Source organism: Elephas maximus, chromosome 3 (assembly GCF_024166365.1).
Source record: "Elephas maximus indicus isolate mEleMax1 chromosome 3, mEleMax1 primary haplotype, whole genome shotgun sequence".
NCBI lineage: Eukaryota > Metazoa > Chordata > Mammalia > Proboscidea > Elephantidae > Elephas > Elephas maximus.
In genome coordinates this window covers 212,041,225-212,064,579 of record NC_064821.1, presented here as the reverse complement: position 1 = coordinate 212,064,579, position 23,355 = coordinate 212,041,225, and the positions used below count along the sequence as shown (strand labels likewise).

At 42.3% G+C, this 23,355-nt stretch overlaps 1 protein-coding gene across 7 annotated transcripts in view; it reads left to right on the top strand.

The window, feature by feature from the left end:
- The window catches only part of FMO4 (flavin containing dimethylaniline monoxygenase 4), a 78,120-nt gene that overhangs the window by 28,321 nt on the left and 26,444 nt on the right, over positions 1–23,355 (top strand). For 2 of the 7 annotated variants that reach the window (XM_049881237.1, XM_049881236.1), the window contains exon 10: positions 1,385–10,263. The exons of 2 other annotated variants lie outside the window; for them this stretch is intronic. In XM_049881237.1, coding sequence (XP_049737194.1) covers positions 1,385–1,805 — 421 coding nt within the window. In that variant the 3' untranslated portion in view covers positions 1,806–10,263. Of the gene's footprint in view, positions 1–1,384; positions 10,264–17,945; positions 18,731–20,998; positions 21,191–22,443; positions 22,674–23,355 lie in introns of those variants that run through there. 3 more of the 7 variants (XM_049881242.1, XM_049881241.1, XM_049881239.1) reach the window with 3 other exon arrangements.

Below are 23,355 nucleotides of genomic sequence, written 5' to 3'. Positions count from 1 at the left end.
TTGTCTGATGTTGGTTCTCTAACTGAAGGAATCTCTTTAATAGTTCTTATAAGTTTGGTTTGGTTTTTATGTCCTTTTTTATTTGTTTATGTCTGGGCATATGTGCTGGGCGTGCTTTGTTGTTTGCTTTCCTGTGGGCATGATACTTTCACCACCTTGTCTGGCTGTGCAGGGCCAGCCACTCAGCTATGGTGCAGCAAGGCAGGTCCAGCGGGGAGGAAGTGGCAGGAACGAGTCATGTGTGGCATATAGTGGAGCCAACAGGGTGGCAATGCAGGCTAGGGTCCAGTGGTTTGCTCTGGTGTCACTCAGAGACCGTGTAAAGGGAAGAAGAGAGGAGGGTGGGAAAGCAAGTATCCCTGGTTAGCGGGTACTCTGTCTCCTGTTGGGAGCTCCATGAAGTTGCCTTCCTGTACTCCCTCTCTGCCATTCTTGGTGGCTGAAGTCCAAGATGGCAAATCTGTGCCACGTTAGCTAGTAAGGGACCTCTCTTCTGTAGCTCTCCTCATTCCCTGTTCTCTGTCAGTTTTTTATTCCGTCTGGTGCTCGATCGAGTTCTTTATCCCTTCATTTGACACTTATGGTCCCAGGATTGATGTTTGTATCTGTTTTACTTAGTTCTTCGGGTCTTTGTTGTAGAGGAAAGGCATGGTGCTTCCATCTATAATGCCGTGTTGGCTCTGCCTCTGTTTGTTCTTTTTTGTAGTTTTCTGATCCCTCCCCATTAGAATATAAGCTCCTGGAGAACAAGCACTTTGTTTTGTTCACTGTTTGGTTCCAAGCACCTAGAATGGTGTCTGGCAGGTGATAAAAAAAGAAAAAAATTTTTTATAGACACTTAATATTTTTTGAAAGAATGAATAACATTAGGACATCATGAAAGTTTACTAACAACATAAATAGGTATGAATAAAGCCTTCAACTTGTCTTTCATGATTCATTATACTCGTATCTGTGCCATGTTCAGTACCGGCACACCAAGTATATCCCTCTCAACTCACAATTGATATCAGTAAAAATAATTCAGGTGCCCATGTATGTGATGCTTTTTGATCACATTCATTCATTCAACAACTATTATATTTGGACTGGTCAGACTTAACCTTCAAATCAAATTCAAAAACCTAAAACATTATTTAAAGCGCTTCTCCCAAGTTGCCTTCTTTTACCATCTTCTTTAACCAATTTAATTGCCCTTATTTCTCTAGGCAAATTCCTGTTATTTTTTTCTGTACACCATTAAAAAAATCCCCAAACATGATTTGTTCTGTTAAAAAAAAAAAAAAAAGTAATTCAGTGGTGGGAGGAGGGATGGTTCCTATTACTTGAAAAACACAGGTCAGGGGGAGATTCATGAAAAGTGCTCCATCTTTTTTCCTCTTAGGAACTTGATTATAGATACCAGTGAAGACAAACTCAACTACATTTCCTACTTGGACGACCTTGCTGCATGCATAGGCTCAAAGCCCAATGTACCACTTTTGTTTCTCAAGGATCCCAGACTAGCTTGGGAAGTTTTCTTTGGACCATGTACTCCTTACCAGTACCGTCTAATGGGTCCTGGAAAATGGAATGGAGCCAGAAATGCCATCCTGACCCAGTGGGACAGGGCACTGAAGCCCTTAAAAACTCGAGTTGTTCATGACTCCTCCAAGCCTGCCTCCATTTCACATTATTTAAAAGTTTGGGGGACACCTGTCCTACTTGCCTCTCTTCTACTTCTCTGTAAATCTTCACTTTGTTGTAAATTGTTGAGAGATAAACTGCAGGATAGAATTTCCCCTTACCAAATAAATATTTGGTGAAGATGAATCTGGTTGGTTTGCAGGGTTGCACCAAGTCATGTTAACTCTATCTCCAAATATATTGTCCTCTACTCTCTATCATAACTGTTGTAATCCAAGTTCAGGGCCAACCATCTCTTCTCTGAATTATCATATTGTCTTCCTCTCTGGTCTGTTTCTTTTCTGTCCTCGTTCCCAATCCATATTCTACTCTACTCCCTAAGTGATAATTCTAAAATGAAAATATGGTCATTGTTTCAGTCAAGGTCCTGGAGGAACCAGTTGGTACACTCAAATTAGATAATGTGTGGAAAATTTAATACCAGAGATTATTTCAAAAGGCTTGGTAGGGTTTAGGGAAATCATGGGCATAATGAAATACCCCCAGACTAGTTGCAATGAGATACCCAATGAGGCAAGGTGAGAAAGCAATTATGAAGGAGAGAGGGAGAGAGAGAACTGTGTAGAAAAGACCACCTAACAAGAGTTATGACTTTCAGCAGACCGACGAAGACAATCCAGGGTGACTCCAAAAGTAGAGAGCTAGGGGAATGAACTGCCTAACTTTACTGTTGTCCCTCCCTCTGATCACCTGCCATTGGCCAAAGCAAACCAAAAGTCAGAGGGCAAGGTTGCCAACTGATATGGTTCATAGAGTTCAGCCTCCTAGGGCACTAAGCAGAGCAAAGATGATCAAGAGTATATATGGAGGGACAAACAGAAGGGATCCAGTGCACTCATCCTTTTCAGCTTAAAATCCTTCAAAGTTTCTCCCTTAATTAGAGATAATTGTACAAATTCCTTAGCAGAGCATAGGAGGCCCTTCATGATCTGAGTCCCTTCACCCAGGTCACCAGTATCCTCTCCTGTAGCTTCCCTGCCTGCAAACCCTACCATCCAGCAATACAAGACTTATTGTTTTATACCTCCACATGTTTGCCTCTGTCAGGGATACAATGCCACACCTGGCATGACTGGCGAGCTTCTATTTCTCTTTCAAGAGGAAGCTTCATTATCTCACTCTGAGAAGCCTTCCTTGACTCTCCAAGGCAGAGCTGATCACCTCTATGTAACCACTGTATCTCTTGTACGCCTCTGTTGTTGTTCTTCTCTTACTGTATAAATTTTTTTCATCCATCTCCTCATAAATTGTGAGTTCGTAAGAGAAACCGTGTCTGATTCATCTAAAACACTGCCTGATAGAAAGTACTGTTTAATAAATATTTGATGAATGAACAGGAGCTTCACTGCTGGCATTTCTTGTCTGTCCTATTCTACTCAGGTCCTTTTCTTCTGGCACCACGATAAGTTACCTCAGATTACCTCAGCCACATAAATGAATAAAGACAGTCCAAAAATAGCTAATTTTATAAGTAAAAAATAAACCATGTGGAAAATGCAGGCAATGTAAGTACACATTAACTGGGAATTCAGAGTGCTGGTTAAGAGCATTGGAAGCAAACAAACCTGGATTACAACCCCAGCCCTGCCACTAGCTGTGTGGCTTTAGCCAAGTTATGTAGTTTCTCTAAGTCCTCGCCTGAAAAACGGTGGTGATAATAGTACCTACCTTGAAGAGAACATTGAGATGATTCAGGGTGTGTGGTACACAGTAAATTAACTATTAATTACTACTAAGACTGGGGACATTTTCTATTCTCTGAATTAAAAGACTTGAAAACTGTGGCCAGGCTCTGTTCCCTGTTGCCTAATCAGAAAGCATGGCCTTTGTGTTGCATGAATTCTCTGGTAGCACTTACCAGGTAAGATCACTCTTTTGTCCTTGTGTCCCTGTCTTAGTTACCAGCTGTCATAACAAAAAAACACCACAAGTGCATGTCTTTAAAGAACAGGAATGTATTGTCTCATGGTTTTGGAGGCTAGAAGTTCAAATCAGGGCAACAGTTCTAGGGCAGGGTCCTTCCTTATTAGTAGGTCTGGGCATTTTTGGTGTTCCTTTACTTGTAGAGGGCTCTCCACATGCTGGCCTTCCCCTGTGTGTGTCTGTGTGTGTTCTGCTCTTTTTATAAGACACCACTCACGAGGGACTGGATTTAGGACCCACTCTACACTGGTATAACTTCATTAACATAACAAAATAAAACCCCTATTTCCAGACAGGGTCATATTAACAGGTACAGGGGTTAAGATTACAGCATAATTTGGGGGGAAGACAATTCAAGTCCCTCTCCTGGTATGATTAGTTGATGTGTCTGGGTTTTTAATGCCATCAATCCTCTAGTAAAAGGGGCACCTAATTCCAAATCTTCTAAACTAAAGCTGACCAACAGAAGCAACATGTTTAAGCTATCTATATACCCAAGTTCTTCAAGGCAAAATTAGAACAGCAATATCTTTAGTTCATAATAACTTAGGTCTGCAATGTCGCTAGCTTTTCTATGTACTGTTTTTTAAAAGAGAAGACAAAGATTCAGAGAAGTTAAGTAATTTGCCCTGGTTTACACAAGTAAGAGACACAATAGGGGTTCGATCTCAAACACACGTGACCCTAAATTCCAGGCTGCCTCAAGAGTTGCCCCATCTGACAACTCCTCTGTTTACTCCCTTCCACCTCAAGTTGCTTGTTCATGATGCCCCAACCTAGACACCGCCTCCTCCAGGAAGCCTTCGTTTCCCTGCTCATTCCTCCTCTTTCATGCTGCCTCTATGACTTGAATGTTGTTGTCGTGTGCCTTTGAGTCAATTCCGACTCATAGCAACCCCATATGACAGAGTAGAACTGCCCCATAGGGTTTCCTAGGCTGTAATCTTTATGGGAGCAGACCGCCACGTCTTTTCTCCTGTGGAGTCACCGGTGAGTTTAAACCACCAACTTTTTGGTTAGCAGTTCACTTAATCTTTGCACCACCAGGGCTCCTTACACTTTGTACAGACTTGTACTTTCACATCATATGAGCCCAGTTCAGGTAAAGACAACTGTAAATGAGTCCATTTTAAATGGAAATCAAATTTTCATAGCAAGTAAGGGGAAAAAATTAGGTTTGATTGAGACTTCAACTTGAGAAATGAAACCAGAAATTATGAAAATAACTTTGTTTTGCCTTTTATTTAACAAATTTTTTAAGGAATTGCAACTGGGTCCTAATCACTAGAACAAACAATGAATAAAATGTTGACGTGAAGATTTTTGCCTAATTGACAATTTATATGACAGCAACATAAAACATGCTCCACCTGATAAAATATTCTTTACTTCACGCTTGACTTTCAAAGCAAGACCGTAAGTTGACCATTTTGTACATATATTTGATGCACTCATTGATTTTAACAACTACCTCTTTTAATTCTTTAATCATTTTTAAATATTTAAATCATTGTCTCTTGAAACTCCTGTCATGTCCTCATCCTTGTCAGTTTTCTCTATTTCATTCTTAAAATTTTACATGATTTAACTCTGCCAAACCCTGATGGCTTAGTGGTTAAGAGCTAAGGCTGCTAACCAAAAGACTGGCAGTTCACATCCACCTGGCGCTCCTTGAAAACTCTATGGGGCAGTTCTACTCTGACCTATAGGGTCGCTGTGAGTCAGAATCGAATTGATGGCGACGGGTAAACCCTGATTTGCGGGTGGATCGCAGTGCTTTAATAGTACCTTCATCAGCATCATGAAATACTTATTTTGCAGGATTTGCAATTTCACTTTGCCTTTGGTTTGTATTGTACAATCTGCAACATCATACAGTCAGAGACATCCATGTCAGAGGTAAGAATGACATCCAGAGTAGACTCTACTGTTGAGCAGGAATATGTGTTTGAGAAAAAATACATTTTTAAATGCTCAGTTCATTCATTTGTTCATTCAACAAATGTTTATTGAGCATTTACTATGTTACAAGCAATATTCTAGTTCATGGGGGTACAGCAGTGATAAGAAGAGATACAGTCCTTGACCTCATGGAATTTATAACCTAGTGTAAGAGGCAAAAACAATAAAATATGAAATGAAATGTTGGATAACGATAAGTGCCTTTTAAAAAAAAGCATGATTAACTATTAAGAAAACATTCTGCATCCCAATTTGAAGAGTGGCGTCTGGGGTCTTAAACGCTAGCAAGCAGCCATCTAAGATGCATCAATTGGTCTCAACCCACCTGGATCAAAGGAGAATGAAGAACACCAAGGACACAAGGTGATTACGAGCCCAAGAGACAAAAAGAGCCACATGAACCAGCGACTACATCATCCTGAGACCAGAAGAACTAGATGGTGCCTGGCTACAACCAATGACTGCCCTGACAGGGAACACAACAGAGAACCCCTGAGGGAGCAGGAGAGCAGTGGGATGCAGACCCCAAATTCTCATAAGACCAGACTTAATGGTCTCACTGAGACTAGAAGGACCCCGGTGGTCATGGCCCCCAGACCTTCTGTTGGTCCAGGACAGGAACAATTCCCGAAGCCAACTCTTCAGACATGGATTGGACTGGATAATGGGTTTTGAGAGAGATGCTGGTAAGGAGTAAGCTTCTTGGACCAGGTGGACACTTGAGACTATGCTGGCATCTCCTGCCTGGCGGGGTGATGAGAGGGTAGAGGGGATTAGAAGCTGGCGAAATGGACATGAAAAGAGAGAGTGGAGGGAGAGAGCAGGCTGTCTCATTAGGGGGAGAGTAATTGGGAGTGTGTAGCAAGGTGTATATGAGTTTTTGTGTGAGAGACTGACTTGATTTGCAAACTTCCACTTAAAGCACAATAAAAATTAATAAAAAAAAAAAAAGCACGATTAAGTGACAGAGAGTGATAGGGGTTAAATAGGATGTGCAGACAAAGCCTCTTTGAAGAAGTGACCTTGAAATGTCCTTAGTAGAGCTTGCATGAGTGAGTATACAACCCATGTGAATATTTCACAAAAGGGTGGCTTTCAGGCACCAGGAAGATCAAGTACAAAGGCCCTCCTTAGGCAGGTATGTTAGAACAGTGTTTTCCAACATTGTTCACATTGGTACACATGTAGAAAGCAATGATAATATCTGTCCTATACTGGAATAAACTGGAGGGGCACAGGGAAAAACATTATATTTGTTTCCATTTTATAATTATTTTCAGAAAAAACTCATGAAATTTTAAGGCAGATATTAAATGTACAATTTATAATACACTTTCAGATAAATTTTCAGCTTTTAATTAAAACTTGAGCTTGCTTCTCTGAGCATAACATTTTAGGTCAGATTTTACTCTTGAAATTGTACATTTAATTCCTAATTAAGGTTTTTAATGATGATCTCTTCAAGTTGGCACAAGTTGGTATGAAAATAATATAAAACCATTTCACAGCCATTCAAAAAATTACAGCAGTGGAGTTATTTAAAGAATCTAACAGTTCTTCCTTTTCTTTCCTTGATCAATGTAACCTCAGAAAGATTTTTATGAGAATGGATTCAAATCCAATCAAACTTTTTCAAAACAAGTAATTCAAATTAAGACAAAGAAGGAGCACACTAGATTTAGCTTGGATGCACTAACAGGCTATATTGACCACAAATGAACAGAATTTCTATTACATCTGAAGATAGAAATTCCGGTCCATTGCCTGGAGTTGGGCCCACCAGGAACCCCACCTACTACTCCCTGCTCCCCACAGCACCCCGTCTACCACCTGCTCCCTGCTGCCTCCAAAACCCCACCCAACACCAACACCTCAGGCACCTTCAGACCAACCCATCAAGCAAGTCCGCAGGGGCAGCAGGTCCTGCTGAACTCGATGTGCAGGCGGTTCGGCAACTTTTGGGGCAAACTCAGAGCATCCTGGAGAAGCAACAAGTGCAGAATCCGTGCTTCATGCTTGCTGCCTGAGGGGACAAGGGTAGGCAAGCTGCCAGAAAGGGCTGCTCTCAGCCTCAGCACCCCGCCCCCAGGTGTTCCCCATGCCTCAGGCCTTAGTTCTGTATCTTAAAATCTTCGTATTCCTCCTAAATAACTTTCCCATCACCAGAGAGTGTTTGAATCAACTGTGCATTTTTAAATCAGTTTTATCTATAAACAGATCCTGTTTCGCTAATCTTGTTAGTTGCACTCAAGTTGGCTCTGGCTCCTGGTGACCTTATGTGTAACAGAAGGAAACATTACCTGATCCTGCGACATCCTCACAATTGTTAAGTTTGAGTCCATTGTTGCAACTATTGTGTCAATTCATCTCGTGGAGAGTTTCCCTTTATTGTTGCTGACCCTCAACTTTACTGACTGTCTTAGGCTGGGTTCTCTAAAGAAGCAAAACCAGAAAAGCAAAATGTATACATAGAGAGATTTATATCAAGGAAACAGCTTGTGCAATTGCTAGGGTTGGAACATCCCAAGTCCTAATCAGGATAGAGGCCTTTACCAATTCATGGAGCCACAGAAGCTGGTGAACCCAAGATAAGAAGGTGAGAAAGCAGGGCTCCTGCTCAAAGGGTGTGAAGGTACAGGAATCCCCAAGGTCAGCAGGCAAGACTGCAAGGTTTCTCCTGATTGACGTAGTTGCAGGGGCTGGTGAACCCGAGATTGGCAGATCGGGGAACAGGACTCTTGCTCACAGGCCATGAAGATCAATGAATCCCAAGATGGACAGGTAAGCTGCTAGTTCAAGTCCCAAGAACCAGAGGTCAGACAAGAGACAGCTGCTGGATCCAGAACAAGCCAACGACCTTTGCAAGGTGAGCAGAAAGGAAGTAGGCTAGGGAAGGCAGAGAGATGAAGGCTGAGGAGGTGGTGAGCCACCACAGGCCCCACCCCTGCCGGTACCACTCGGCAGATTTCATCATGGGATGATCACATATCAAATTTCAACAGGGAAGTGATCACAACATTATCCAACTGCCAAAACACTGAGAATCATGGCCCATCCAAGCTGACACACAATCTTAACCATCACACCAAACTCTTCTAGCAATTGGTCTTTCCTGATCACGTGTCCAAAGTAAGTGAGACAAAGTCTCACCCCCCTCGCTTCTAAGGAGCATTCTGGCTGTACTTCCTCCAAAATTGATTTGTTCCATCTTCTGGCAGTCCACAGTATATTCAATATTCTTCACCAACGCTACAATTTGAGTGCACCAATTCTTCTCTCTCCTTTTTTCATTGTCCAGCTTTCACACGCACATGAGGTGATTGAAAATACCCAGTCTTAGAAATCTGTAAATGTCATATTTACTCCACTCCACCCTGCCATATCTGGGTTTTCTCACCCTTTCATTACCAGATGCAACTGGGTAGTCTTTTTCAGGATTAGAATGGCTTTCCCCTTGTTTGAGTCTAGCTGATCAGGACTGTGAGATTAGTGAAGAAAATGTCATAAAATCTTGTCACGGCCAAACATTGTGTAGAGACTTTCTCACTTACTATTAGCATTTATATGCTGTTGCTGTGTATCACTGGATAATCTGGGGGCTAGATAGACTACTTCCTTGTTTTGCTCACTTAACTGAGCTAGCTCTTTTCTCCGTCTATCCATGCCCTCCTGGTTTATGTGTGTATGTGTAAATCCTTTACATTTTTTTTTTTGCATGTTTACTTCCTTTATTTTACAGATGGGGAAACTGAGGTCCAAGAGAGGAGGGGATTTTCCTAAAATCTTCCAGTGTCACTGCAGGGCAAGGACTCACAATCAGGTCTTCTACATTCTCAGAACATCTTACCCTTAACAACCTCTCTTTCCCCAAGGTCCTTTTTTTTTTTTTCCCAATGTTTTATTGTATTTTTGGTGGAAGTATACACAGCAAAACAGGTTTCCATTCAACAATTTCTACACATAATGTTCAGTGGCATTCTTCACATTGTGTCAGCATTCTCATTTTCCTTCTAGTTGTCCCATTCCCGTTGACTTAGTCTCATTGCCCCCCAACCTTCTCATCTGTGCTTTAGAGTAACTGTTGTCCCTTTGGTCTCATACAGATAGCTTTTAAAACAGCACAGTGCTCAAGGGTGATATTCTTTAATTTTTGAGCTAACCTGCCATGTAGTTAAAAGGTAACTTCAGGGGCTAGTTTCCATTCAAGGTTTAAAAAGTATCTCAGGGCAATAGCCTCAGGGATCCCTCCAGTCTCAGTGGGCTTAGTAAGTTTGGATTCTTGGAGAATTTGAAGTTCTGTTCTACATTTTTTCTCCCTTTTTATCAGGATACATCTATTGTTGGGTAGGGTTAGCCAGGCACCATCTATTTCTTCTGGCCCCCAGTACAGACTGTGGTTCATGGAGACAATTATGACATCCCTGTAATCTGGTTCCTTCTCTGATCTTGGGTTTCCTTCTTTCTCTTTTGATCTAGATGAAAAGAGACCAATAGCCGTATCTTAAATGGCTTCTCCCCAGCTTTTAAGACCCCAGACACTACTCACCAAACTAGGATGTAGAACATAAACTTTATGAACTATATTATGCCAGTTGACTGAGTTGTCCCACAAGACTATGATCCAAAGTCTTCAAACCAAGAAAATTAATCTCATAAGGTGACCAGTTATATCTAAGAAGTATCAGCATCTGTAGCCCCTATTTTTTTTTATTTTATATACATATATTTGGTTGTTGTTATTATTATAAAATTACATATTACATAACATTTACCAATAAATCCTTTTTCTTGTGTACAACTTTGTGGTATCAGTTACATTAGTCAAGCTGTGCTTACTTCACTCACATTTGGTGCCACCTTCCCCATCATCATAAACAAAAAGTGACTACTGTCTAGAGAATGATTTGCCCTCTTGCCCACTCCTGGTAAATGTCAATGAACGTTAGTCTCTGTATATATACCTTTTCTTGTCGTTTCATAAAAGTGAGATAATACAATATTTGTCCTTTCATAAATGACTTGTTTCACTCAGCATAATGTCCTCCAGTTTCATCCACATTGCAAAATGTCTCGGGAACTCATTTTTCTTTATACTTGAGTAGTATCCCATTGTATGTATGTACCATATTTTGTTTATCCATTCATCTTCATCCACTGATGGGCACTTAGGTTGTTTGTATCTTTTTGCTATTGTGCTGCGATGAACATAGACGTGCATGTATCTGTTCACGTCTCTTCTATTAGATCCCTAGGGTATATACCTAGGAGTAAAATTGCTGGGTTATACGGTGGTTCTATTTTTAATTTTTTGAGAAATTGCCATACTGTTTCCCACAGCAGTTGTACCATTTTACATTCCCACCAGCAGTGGGTAAGTGTTCCAATCTCCCCACATCCCTGCCAATATTTGTTGTTTTCTGGTTTTTTTGCCAGTGCCATTTCAGCAGGGGTGAAGTAGTATCTCATTGTAGTTTTGATTTGTGTCTCTCTAAGAAAAAAAAAAAAATTTTTTTTTTTAAGGGCTAATGACAGAGCATCTTTTCATGTGTCCTTATGCATTTTTTAATTCTTAGTCACTGATAATTTAAATTTTTGCTGTTTCCCCTTGTTCTTCTAACTTCAGGACCTACTTTTCAATGCATACAACCCTCACTTCTCTACAGCAGGTTCTGTTCCCCTTCACTATGATCATCTGAGAATTGTGCTTGGCATATTTCCCTGTATTTATCAAGCAGAGTGGTCCCATGTCATCTATTCTCAGAAAATCCCCAAGCTTGCTTGCTTTAGCACCCTTTGACGTCTCTAGCCACTGGCCTGGTATCACTGAGACAGGCGGGAAGCATGAGTTGGTTCCCACTGATACGCTCACTAAGCACTTCCTAAATCCCGAGTTCCTCCTAGAATACTTTCTTGATGAGTCATGTATGCCTGGATCTGACAAGACTCTCATCACCTCCTCTGTCTTTGCTTTCCCCCAGCTCATACCCATTGTCATCGAGTCAATTCTGACTCAGCAACCTGGTAGGGCAGAGTAGAACTGCTCCATAGGGTTTCCAAGCTGTAAATCTTTACAGAGGCTGACTGCCACATCCTTCTCTCGTGGAGCAGTTGGTGAGTTCAAACTGCTGACCTTTTGGTTGGCAGCCAAGTGCTTAATGATTACACCACCAGCAGTCAATTCCCCAGCTCATAACTAGGGTTAATAAAGAGTTATTATTAACCCTACCCTCTCCAGAAGGCTCAGTTCCTTCAGGTCCCACCCTAGATGTCCTAAATCATTCTCAGGGTAAGGCCTCAAATTTAACAAATTTTCCAAGTGACACTTAACCACTATTATATGTACAGTTCTAATTATGTGCCAGGCATTGTTCTGAGCACCTAATATACAGTAACTCACTTAACCCTGAGAGTAGCCCTGTGAGATGGGCATTATTATTATTACCTTCATTTTACAGATAAGGAAGTTGAGGAAGAAAGGTTATATAACGTGCCCAAGGTCACACAGCTCCTAAGAAATGGAACCATGAATCAAGCCCTGGCAGACCTTCCCTCTAGAGTCCCTGTACTTAACCACACATTTTATACTGTCACCCCCCCCTAAAGTTAGAGCGCAACAGATAGGCAGGTTAAATGAAAGTTACCCACTCACGCTTCTGCTTGTCCTTTCAATGTCACACTGAAACACAGTTTAACAGTCCTTCCAAGAATTATTTAAATTTCTAGGCAAGGTTACCATTTGCTGACTTCTCTGTTTACTATTAGGTACTCAGACCCTGTGAAGTTATGTCAACTTGTAGGTTTATATTCAATAGAGATACAAATGATTTCCCTCTAATTTAAGAGATAATTCCAAAGGTTACAGCCTACTGCCCTGGAAGACATTCATCAGTTTTGTAGCTAACTTAGAAAATTTTTCTAGCGTTTTCTTGTTAAATTGTCTATGAATACCCAGTTCTTTCAAGGCTCTCTGAACCAGCTTTATCATTGCACTGGTTCCCTCATGAACTAAGGAGATGAATAAAATCTCTGACGGGTGTTCAATCTTAGCTTTATGAGAAAGGTATATTTTCAACTTCTGAAAATTATGCTTCGACATTCTAGAAGTGAGTAAAACATTTACAAAGACACTTCTGCCACAGTCTTCTTCACAGTCAGTTGAATCTGGGGAGAAGTATTTGCTTGGCACCTGCCCCTGCTCCAGATTTGAAGGCAGCCTGACGCGTGACAGAAGGGCCAAACAGGTCTGGACTCAAATATCATTGTGCCCACTTTCTAGCTTAAGAATTTGGGGCAATCTTTTTTTCTTCTAAGTCTTACCCTCTGTCCATAAAATGAGGATCACTATTTCTACCAACAGTGTTAGCAGCTGAGCTCTTAACTGTTGAGCCACCAGAGCTCCGAGAGGGTTACGGTGAACATTAAATGAAACAATGCATCCAGTATTTGAAGCAGAGCCTGGGTTCTGTTGTTGATAGTTGCCGTCAAGTTGGCTCCCAGTCACGGTGACCTCACGTTTAACAGAGCGAAACAGTGCCTGGCCCTGTGCCATCTTCAGGATCATTAGTATGGTTGAGCCCTTTGTTGTGGCTACTGTGTCAATCCGTCTCATTGAAGGTTTCCTTCGTTTTCACTGACCCTCTACTTTACCAGACAAGAGGTCCTTTTCTACAATTGATTATCTCTTCTAAGACTGATTTTTTCATTATTCTGGCAGTGCATAAAAAAAAACCAATGCCGTCGACGTATACTCAATATTCTCCACCAACACAATTCAAATGCATCAATTCTTCTTCAATCTTCCTTTTTTTTTTTTGGTCCATCTTTCACCTAGGTCCTAGTGGGTGCTTAGTACACATGTTAGTTACCATCCCTTTCTCCTAGCAGTGTGCTGGCAAATGCTTAACGCCCAGCTTTCCAAAACCAAGCCCCCCTTAGAGTGTTTGCAAATTTCCATACGCTGTGGATGATTTCAACCCACGGAGTTGGAAAGAGATAGTCACAGTCAGTTTTTGTAAGCCTGTACAAGCCAGGTCTCCTCCTCCACTCTTCACCTAACAACTCCTTTTCCTGTTTCAGATCTCAGCTTAACCACGTCTTCATCAGGGGAGACTGCCCTGATCCCCAGACTAGGTCAAGTCTCCTATTATTTTTTCTCACAGCACTGCTTCAGAGCCCTTCTCACAATTCGTAACTATACATTTATAATTATTGGTTAATTAACCTCTTCAACTCATTAGACTGTGTCACAAAGTCAGGGGCCATGTCTGTTTTGCTGTCTATTATATCCCCAGCACCCAGCTCAGTGTCTGGTACAAAGCAGGCTTGTTGCCGTCAAGTCGATTCTGACTCATAACAACTTTATAGGGCAGAGTAGAACTGCCCCATAGGGTTTCCAAGGCTGTAAATCTTTATGGAAGCAGACTGCCACGTCTTTCTCCCGTGGACTGGCTGGTGGGTTCAAATCTAATTTGAAGAATATTCTAATTTCATCTCAGGGGACATCTAGCTCAATTGGCATAGTGTAATTTATAAAGAAACTTTGGCGAGTAGTGTCTGGGGTCTTAACAGTTTTGAGTGGCCATCTAAGATACTCCAGTGGTCCCACCACATATGGAGCAGGGAGAAGGAAGAAAACCAAAGATACAAGGGAAAGATTAGTCCAAAGGACTAATGAACCACAACTACCACAGCCTCCACCAGACTGAGTCTAGCACAGCTAGATGGTGCCCAGCTACTACTGTTGCCAAGGGAAAACCCCAGGTTTTGCTCGGCGTGACTTGTTACAGCCAATAAACAAGAGGCCGAGGTGGGAGATCAGAAAGACACCTTTATTTCATTGTACAAGGAAAGGAGCAATAGGGGCTGCTGCCTCCAAGACTGCTTGCAGATGGCTTGGGGAGGTGGGCTTTTATAGAGAGCAGACAAGGGAAAGCAAATTCATCATGAGTATTCAGAATTGACCTTCACTCAGGAACTCAGAGCTTGCGGATGACTATGCATTTTCTTTAGACAAGGTTTGATCCCCCAGGATGGAGGAAGGGATGAATTTTTCTTCAATAGGATGTTAAGTCTCCACCCAGAACTGGGTTGAGGCCATCGATGGCCCGGCCCGTTCTGTAGTTGTCTTGTCAAGGACAATTTCAGAAGAAAGGGCAACTTATTTTGCTCAGTGTAGGAGGACAAGTCAGAGCAAATGTCTTAGAGGGGTTGGGCTCTGAGGCTGCCTGCCTCACCACCACCAACTGCTCTGACAAGGATCGCAATAGAGAGTCCCAGAGAGAGCTGGAGAAAAATATAGAACAAAATTCTAACTTAAAAAAAAAAGACCAGAACTACTGGTCTGAAAGAGACTGGAGAAACTCCGATAGTATGGCCTCTGGGCACCCTTTCAACTCAGTACTGAAGTCACTCATGAGGTTCACCCTTCAGCCAAAGATTAGACGGGCCCATAAAACAAAACGAGACTTAATGGGCACACCAGCTCAGGGGCAAGGACAAGAAGGCAGGAGGGGACAGGAAAGCTGGTAATACGGAACCCAAGGTTGAGAAGGCGAGAGTGCTGACATGTGGGGTTGGCAACCAATGTCACAAAATAATGTTATTAATTGTTTAAAAAAAATTTTTTAATGAGAAGCTAATTAGCTCCGTAAACCTTCATCTAAAGTACAAAAAAAAAAAAAAATTTTTTTTAAAGGATCTTCTAATTCCAATAAAGGCAAAATGAAACCTGCTTAGAGGAACTCGGCTCAGCCCTAGTCTGACACTTGCTGATCAAGTATTTCTGATTACGTCTCACAGACAAGGGCCAATCAAGTGCAACAGGCTGCTGTGTGTGCAGTTCACTGGGAGACAGTAATTGGAAAACCCAGTGTAGGCCTGCACTGCGGTCTCTACGAGGGGCCCTGGTTCAAGCTGATCCAAAAGCAGCTTCCCTCAGAGCAGCAGCCACTTCCTGGGTTGAGACAAAAATTCAGATCCCAGGGATGATCCATAAATCCATGGCATTTAAAAAATATTATTAAAGTCATTTTATCTTCCATCACCTATCCCATAATTCATACATTTTAAACATAAGGTTATAATTTAAGTGAAAGAATGCAATATTAAGAGGCATTATGAGACAAACAAGGAGCCCTGGTGGCACAGGGGTTAAATGCTTGGCTGCTAACTGAAAGTTTGGCAGTTCGAACTCACTACCCACTTCGCAGGAGAAAAATGTGGCAGTCTGCTTCTGTGAACATCACAGCCTTGGAAACCCTATGGGGCAATTCTAGCCTGTCCCAGAGGGTTGTTATGAATCAGAATGGACTCAAGGGCAACAGGCTTTTAATTTTTTTTTTTTATGGGTGTCTTAGCCAACTCTAGGAGCCCTGGTGGTGTAATGGTTAAAAATTCGGCTGCCAACCAAAAGGCCGGCGGTTCGAATCCATCACCCACTCTTTGGAAACCCTATGGAGCAGTTCTACTCTGTCCTATAGGGTCACTATGAGTCACAATCGGCTCGATGGGAATGAGTTTTGTTTTTGGTTTAAGCCAACTCTAAAGTCCTTGAGGAATAGCAATCAGAGCACCTGTCATTTAACCTGTAGGACAGCAACAGAACTATACCTATATCTACACATGCATGTAGCTCATCTGACCTCAGGAAATCTGGTCTCCTTGACCACCCTCAATTATATTCCCAGTACCAGGCAGTTCAAAGAGTCAGGTGTAATGTCCCACTCACAGCAACAAAACAACAGTAGACCAAAGCAAAGAACAGAAGCAGCTGAGAGGGGAGACGGGAGAGAATAGAAACTACCACCTACCACAGTAGAGTAATCTAGGTCCTGTGGTAGAACTAAACCACTCTCAATTGCCCCTTCAGAACACCACTGACGTGAAAGACAGAAAAACAGCCAATCACAGTAACACAGCAATCCGGGGCCTTTCAACAAAGGGTACCTGAGCTTCTCTAGCTGACACCATGTCACAGCATGGCCGGATGACTGAGGCATTTTCACTGGGGTAACTCATCATCTTTTGAAAGGAAATTTAGTTTCTGAAGGGAGTTAAAAACATTTAGAACTCAATTTGAGTGTATAAGGTGAAAAGGCAGACTGACATGTTTCCTATCGGTTAAAATAAAAAGTGACATATATAACAAGGTTGATTTGCTTTTGTGGTTTCAAACAAGAAGCTCCAAAAATGATTGGAGAAGGGACAGCTAGGTTAAACTAAGTGGACTAGCCCCTAGGGGAAGAAGCATATTCATTTCGAAGTATTTTCTAGATCATGTAGTTATTTTTGTTCTTTTCTTTGAAACCCCAGTAAAACACACTACGGGACAAAGAACTAGTTTGGTCTTTCCTCTCTGGTTTCTGAAAATTACTCTTGGTAATTTGCCAGCAATCAAAGGACTTTTGTTTATGTAAAACAGCCAGGCAACACGTACACATGAGCAAATGAGTTGGGATTTGCACCTTGGCTACAGGTTTCTGGAAGGGAGTGGCATGATGAGGCCTCAGAACAAACTGCAGCCTCCCACCCTCTGAGGACTGATGTTTCTCCATGTAGCGTGTCACATAGGCTTTGGGGTATAAAAATGGCTGAGCGGGGACCTCAGTGTCTCCCAGCTATGGTGCTAGGTGGAGCCCGCGGAGCACAAGTTTTCAGCCCATCTAACTAAGCCTTCTTGGCCTGGGGGGACTGGCAGAGAGTAGCGCCCCCCCGCCCCCGGCCTTTTAAGTCGCTCACCTACAGTACTGTTGTAGAGAAAATCTTGAACACCCTTTCAAGTTAAAACAGAGAGGTTTATTAAGGGTTTAAAACAATTGCAATTGGGGAACTAAGTAGCCAGTTGAAAATGGAACCAGGTGGTCCCGGGGGGCAGTTTCATAACCAAGAATTCTTATGGGGTAAAAGAAGAACCGACCCATAGGGAGGGCAATTACAGGAAAATCAATGAATATTGTAATGATCGCACTCTTATTGGTTAAAAAAAAACCAAACCCAGTGCTGTCGAGTCAATTCCGACTCATAGCGACCGTACTGGACAGAGCAGAACTGCCCCACAGAGTTTCCAAGGAGCGCCTGGCGGATTGGTACTGCTCATTAATAGTACAGTGATCATAGTTTCACAAGATGCTTAGATCATGGTCACAGGATGCTTACATGTATTTTCTTTGCCTATCTTGCAAAAATAACCTGTTGGCAGCAGCACCCAGACAGCACTCTTCCTGAGTACATATATTTTGAGGGGAGCAGATAGTCACTTAGTTAAGACCCCTCGGGGCATATGGTTTTGAAACAGGCTGCTCAGCCCTATCTTGAACAGTACCTGAGCCAATTCTCTTTTTTCCTTCTTTCTTCTTTCTCTCCTTTCCCTCTCCTAGCCCATCCCTGCCTCCGAGTAAGATCCTGATGTTAGCTCTCCAAATGGTTAAGTGTTAACCAATGTTTCCTCTGAGACTGTGGAAAACAAGTGATATTGATCTAAGCCTGTCAAATAAGACAAAGGATGGCGCCAGCTACCCCCTGAGCTGATGGGATAATGGCAGGAAAAGATCAACATGTTTGAGATAGGACCACCAAAGCCAAACAGAAGAAAGAGAGTGCACATTCCACAAGTCCCTAAAACTTATGGCCCCTTTGCCCTTAAAAACCCGAACCCATCGGTAGTCTGGGGAGACAGACGACTTTAGGAGGAGATCATTCCCCTCTGTCTCCATATACCAGTATATCTAATAAAGCTCTTGCTACCCACCTCACCCAGTCTCAAGAATTGGCTTTTTGTGGCAGGCGGCTCTAACTCGCGAAATTGCAGTAACAGTTTCACATCCTGGTTTTGACCACCGAGGAAAATCATGTTTTTCTCAAAAACATAGCTGTTAGTCTCGAATCCAGATTAAAATTAGGTAGCACGGTCAGCGCGCCATGTCTCTGCCTCACTGGCTGCACTGGCTTCTCCGGAGGCAGTACATACGTGGCCTCAGTACAGAAGAGTCACCGTCTGCCCCATCAGCCTTCTTGAGTCAGGCGGACGCTCAAAAAATGGGTCTGAGTTTGTTCTGGTGTGTTGTCTGCTTCTTTTTGTAAGTAATAAAAGCTCCTTGCCATGTGCTAACACTCTGGGAGCATATGGTACATTCAGGCTCTGGTAACAAGGACGTGATATCCATGGAGGAATTACTCTTAGTGATTGGTGCCCTTTTTCTAATGGCCTTCAGGCTACTTAGAAATCTGGAAAAACCTGTGAGTGTCTTGGCACACACTAAAGGAAAACAAAAAGATTTTTTTTGTAGCCAGATGTACAAAAAAGATTAGGAAGTGTTCCCGGAATAAGGTTCTTGCCTCTCACCGGTCAAGAATGAGCAGGTAAGGCACGCAGTTTTCCACGTGACCAAGGCTTTATTGAAGAGGGTTGCAAGGGGAGATGAGGAGGGCCTAGAGCAATGCATACCCCCATCTCACAAAACAAAAGACAGGCCTGAGTTTTTAAAAGTTCTTGGGCGGGGAAAAGGTTTATGTTTATTCATAGGGACAGGCAGGGATATGTTAACTAAGGTGCTTGCGCAGCAGCTTTCCAAGATGGCTTCTGTCCCGGAGGCCTCTGGGATTCGTAGCAGGATTTAGTATGGGGTGTCGCGCCTGCGCAGTCTCTTGCTCCCCAGGTTCGATTCCCCGGCTGGAGTTGTAGCCCCCCATTGCCCCTGGTGGAAGGATACACAGTAGTCGCAGGCGGGTGTTCTGCGCACATCCTGGGTCTGGGTTTCTCCAGCTGCTTCTAAAAGGCAACTTTAAAGAAGTTTGTGGGCTATTTTTTTTTTGCCCCATTGTTCTGGGGAATGGCTTCGTTTCTGCACCGTGGCCATTTCTTGTTACTTTGCAGGTTTGGGAGCCCCTCTGTTCCTTGTCTTACTAAGTCTCTAGGTTCCACACTCAAACACCTATTACCTCCCGGATAGTATAGTCTATTTCTCTTTTACTTGCTTCTCCTCTAACCACACCAGACTCTTCGCTATTTCTCAAACAGGCACCCTCCCATCTCAGGGCCTTTGCTCCCTGCCTTAGAAGGAGACAACAACATATGGGCAATGGCATCACTTTCTCAACAGTTGGAAAGTAGATGGAAAGTGGTTTAGGAAATAATATTGGAGTCATTATTCTCCATCCTTGAGCATAGAGAATGTGACCCAGCTGGAGCTGGGCTCACAAGGACTTACAAGGAAACATCACTGGGCCCTGAGATAAAGACAGTAGAATAATCTTGGAAAATATCTTTTAGGGAATCTTGCACATAAGCCAGAACACAAAAGATTTTCCACTCTTATCCTTTTCTATTAACATTAACATTTAGTGAATAGAAATTCGTTGGACCAATGAAGACCCTCCTGACTGTCGTTACTGAAACCTGTACCAATGATTGTTGAGAGGGACAAGTCAAAATGCAGAATCATAGTTTCTAGCCAGCCCGTGAAAAGGCGAAGCTTGCAATGGTTTTGCCCATTTGTAATGTTAGTATATACTGATGACTCTGTAACCTTTCTTGGACTGGGGCAGACACGGCTGTGGCAGTGTGCTTGTCCATTTTCCCATTCTTGTTTATTCTGTAATAGGCTCTGGACTTGGGCAGACATGACTGTGGCAGCATGCTTGTCCGTTTTCCCACTTCTGTCTGTTCTGCAATATTCCCTGGACTCGGGCAGACATGGCTGTGGCAGCACGCTTGTCTGTTTTCCCATTCTTGCTTATTGTGTAATATTTCCTTGGATTTGGGCAGACATTAGTTCTGGCAGCATGTTTCTCCATTTCCCACTTTTGTCTTTTTGAATATATGCCAAATAAAACTTCTTCTTTTTTAATTTTTGTTGTGCTTTCAGCCTCTCATATAAAAATTTATATATACCTTGCTATATGCTCCTAGTTGCTCTCCCCCTAATGAGACAGCACACTCCTCTCCACCTTCTATTTTTGTGTCCATTCAGCCAGCTTTTGACCCCTTCTGCCCTCTCATCTCCCCTCCAGACCGGGGCTGCCCACATAGTCTCATGTTTCTACTTGAGCCAAGAAGCTCACTCCTCATCAGTATCATTTCCTATCCCATAGTCCAGTCCAATCCTTGTCTGAGGAGTTGGCATTAGAAATGGTTCCTATCTTGGGCTAACAGAAGGTCTGGGGACCATGACCTCTGGGGTCCTTCTAGTCTCAGCCGGACCATTAAGTCTGGTCTTCTTATGAGAATTTGAGGTCTGCATCCCACTGCTATCCTACTCCCTCAGGGGTTCTCTGTTTCGTTCCCTGTCAAGGCAGTCATCAGTTATAGCCAGGCACCATCTAGTTCTTCTGGTCTCAGGCTGATGGAGTCTCTGGTTTATGTGGCCCTTCCTGTCTCTTGGGCTCATAATTACCTTGTGTCTTTGGTGTTCTTTATTTTCCTTTGCTTCAGGTGTGTTGAGACCAATTGATGCATCTTAGACGGCCACCTGCTAGCATTTAAGACCCTGGACACCACTCTCCAAAGTGAGTTGCAGGATGTTTTCTTAATAGATTTTATTATGCCAATTGGCCTAGCTGTTCCCAGAAACCATGGTCCCCAAACCCCCACCCCTGTTACCCTGGCTTTTGAAGTGTTCAGTTTATTGAGGAAACTTCTTTGCTTTTGGTTTAGTCCAGTTGTGCAGACCTCTCCTGTATTGTGTGTTGTCTTTCCCTTCACCTAAAAGAGTTCTTGTCTGCTATCTAATTAAAACTTTCTTTTTGTTTTATTAAATTTTGCGATGTTTTGGGTTTTTCCCCTACAACAAAGGGTAGTAGCTTACTAACAAAGTGGAGAAAGTTTGCAACCTAAATTATCTTAGAGTGAAATAGCATAAGAAGTTACAGAACCTTGGGAAAGCTCAAGATTTAGAGGCACCCAGCACAGCAAAGGGTGGGGGGCGGGCAAGTAAATGAAACCAGGTGGGTTAATGGAGTCTCTGTTCTGAAGAGGGAACCCTAAACCGCTGTGCCCAGAATACCAGCAGCAGGCATATGTACCCCAGTCAGAGGCATGGAGATTTCTTCCCTGGAAAATCTGAATGCTTCCAGAGAGAAACTTCTGGACACTAACTTTTAGGGGTCCACCAACAAAAGAAAGCTGGCTCCCAGCCTTATTATTTTATGATAAATCCCACTAGCTGAAAAGTCCTAGGCAAGCCACAACAGTTTGACACTGTGCCCTGAAACATGAAGACAAAGTGGAGAGTAAACAGACATTAAGGAAATCATCTAATATAGATGACAGAGACTAAAACAAACACAGAGGAAAGGAACTTGGAGGAAGTAAAGATAATGCAAGGGGTAACATCCAAAGGACTGTGATCCATGTTCTCTGAGAGATAAAAGACCATATTGGGCCCATGAAACAAGAATAGAACAATATTTCAAAAAGAATAATAGAGCAAGAAAGAATTTGTAGAAGTTAAAAATAGGAATGAAAGATAAATTTCAGGAATTCTCACAAAAAAGTGGGGGAAAAAAGATAAAATGATGGCCAACAGAAGAAAAAAGCTAGAAAAAATTAGAGAATTCAGCGAGGAAATATGAATAACAGGACTTTCTGACAGAGAACAGAGAAAACAGGGTAAAATTATGAAAGAAATAATACATTTTTTTCTCAAAACTGAAGACCCAGATTGAAAGAAATGAATAAGTAGCTAGCATAATAAATGAGGAAAGCCTCAAAGCAAGTGACATCAAAGTTCTGTTTGATTTGTGAAGTTTGAGCAGCCTGTTACAAATACAAGTGAAAATATCATATAAGTTAGATACAGGGAACAGTTCTATTCTGTCCTATAGTGTCTCTATGAGTTGGAATCAACTCAGTGACAGTGGGTTTTGTTTTTGGTTTAGGTAGTGCAAATGGTTAGCACATTCAGTTGCTAACCAAAAGTTTGGAAGTTCAAATCCACCCAGAGGCACCTCAGAAGAAAGGCCTGGTGATGTACTTCCAAAAAATCAGGCATTAAAAAGTCTATGGAAATGGAGCAACCAGAACAGAAATAATGAGAATGCTCAGACATTGTGAAGGATGTAATCTATGTCACTGTAAAATTTGTGTAGCAATTGTTGAATGGGAAAGCTTCTGTGTAAACCTTCACTGAAAACACAATAAAATATCATTAAAAAAAAATCCAATGGCACGTAGTTCTACTCTGACACACAGTTCTACTCTGACACACATCCCTCGGAATAGCCTAGATGGCCGCTGGTAAGGTAAACATGAGAGTCTAGAGTTCAGGAGAGGTCAGGGTTGGAGATGTACATTGGAATCCATTGGCATATTAAAATGTTTTAAACCAAGACACTGGATAAAATAACCTACGAAGAGTGTAGATAGAAAAGAGGAGAGGGGAAAGGGGAGACAGAATACAAGAGAGAAGGGAAGAGGCTAGGGCTTAGAGCAGAGCAGATGAGAGAGACCCAAGGCTCTAGAGGAGAAGGTGCTTCAGGACGGTAGGTGTGGTCAACAGTATCAAAGGAAGGCTGCCAGGACGGTGAGCAACAGGGAACAGAGGAGAACTGATCGTTGGATTTAAGGAGCACTGGCCACGTGAATAAGAAACACACCTGTCCGAAGCATCGGTTTTATTCAAAGATTAGAGAAGGAGCAGGATGGGGTGATGAGAGACGTAGAATATTGATAATGTAACTGCTACATGATTTAAAACACTAAAGTTGAAATAAATGTGGACATTTTATGGAACCGATTACTGTATTTGCATACATTTTTGAGATAAAGCAGGAGACCTCCAAGACACTGGA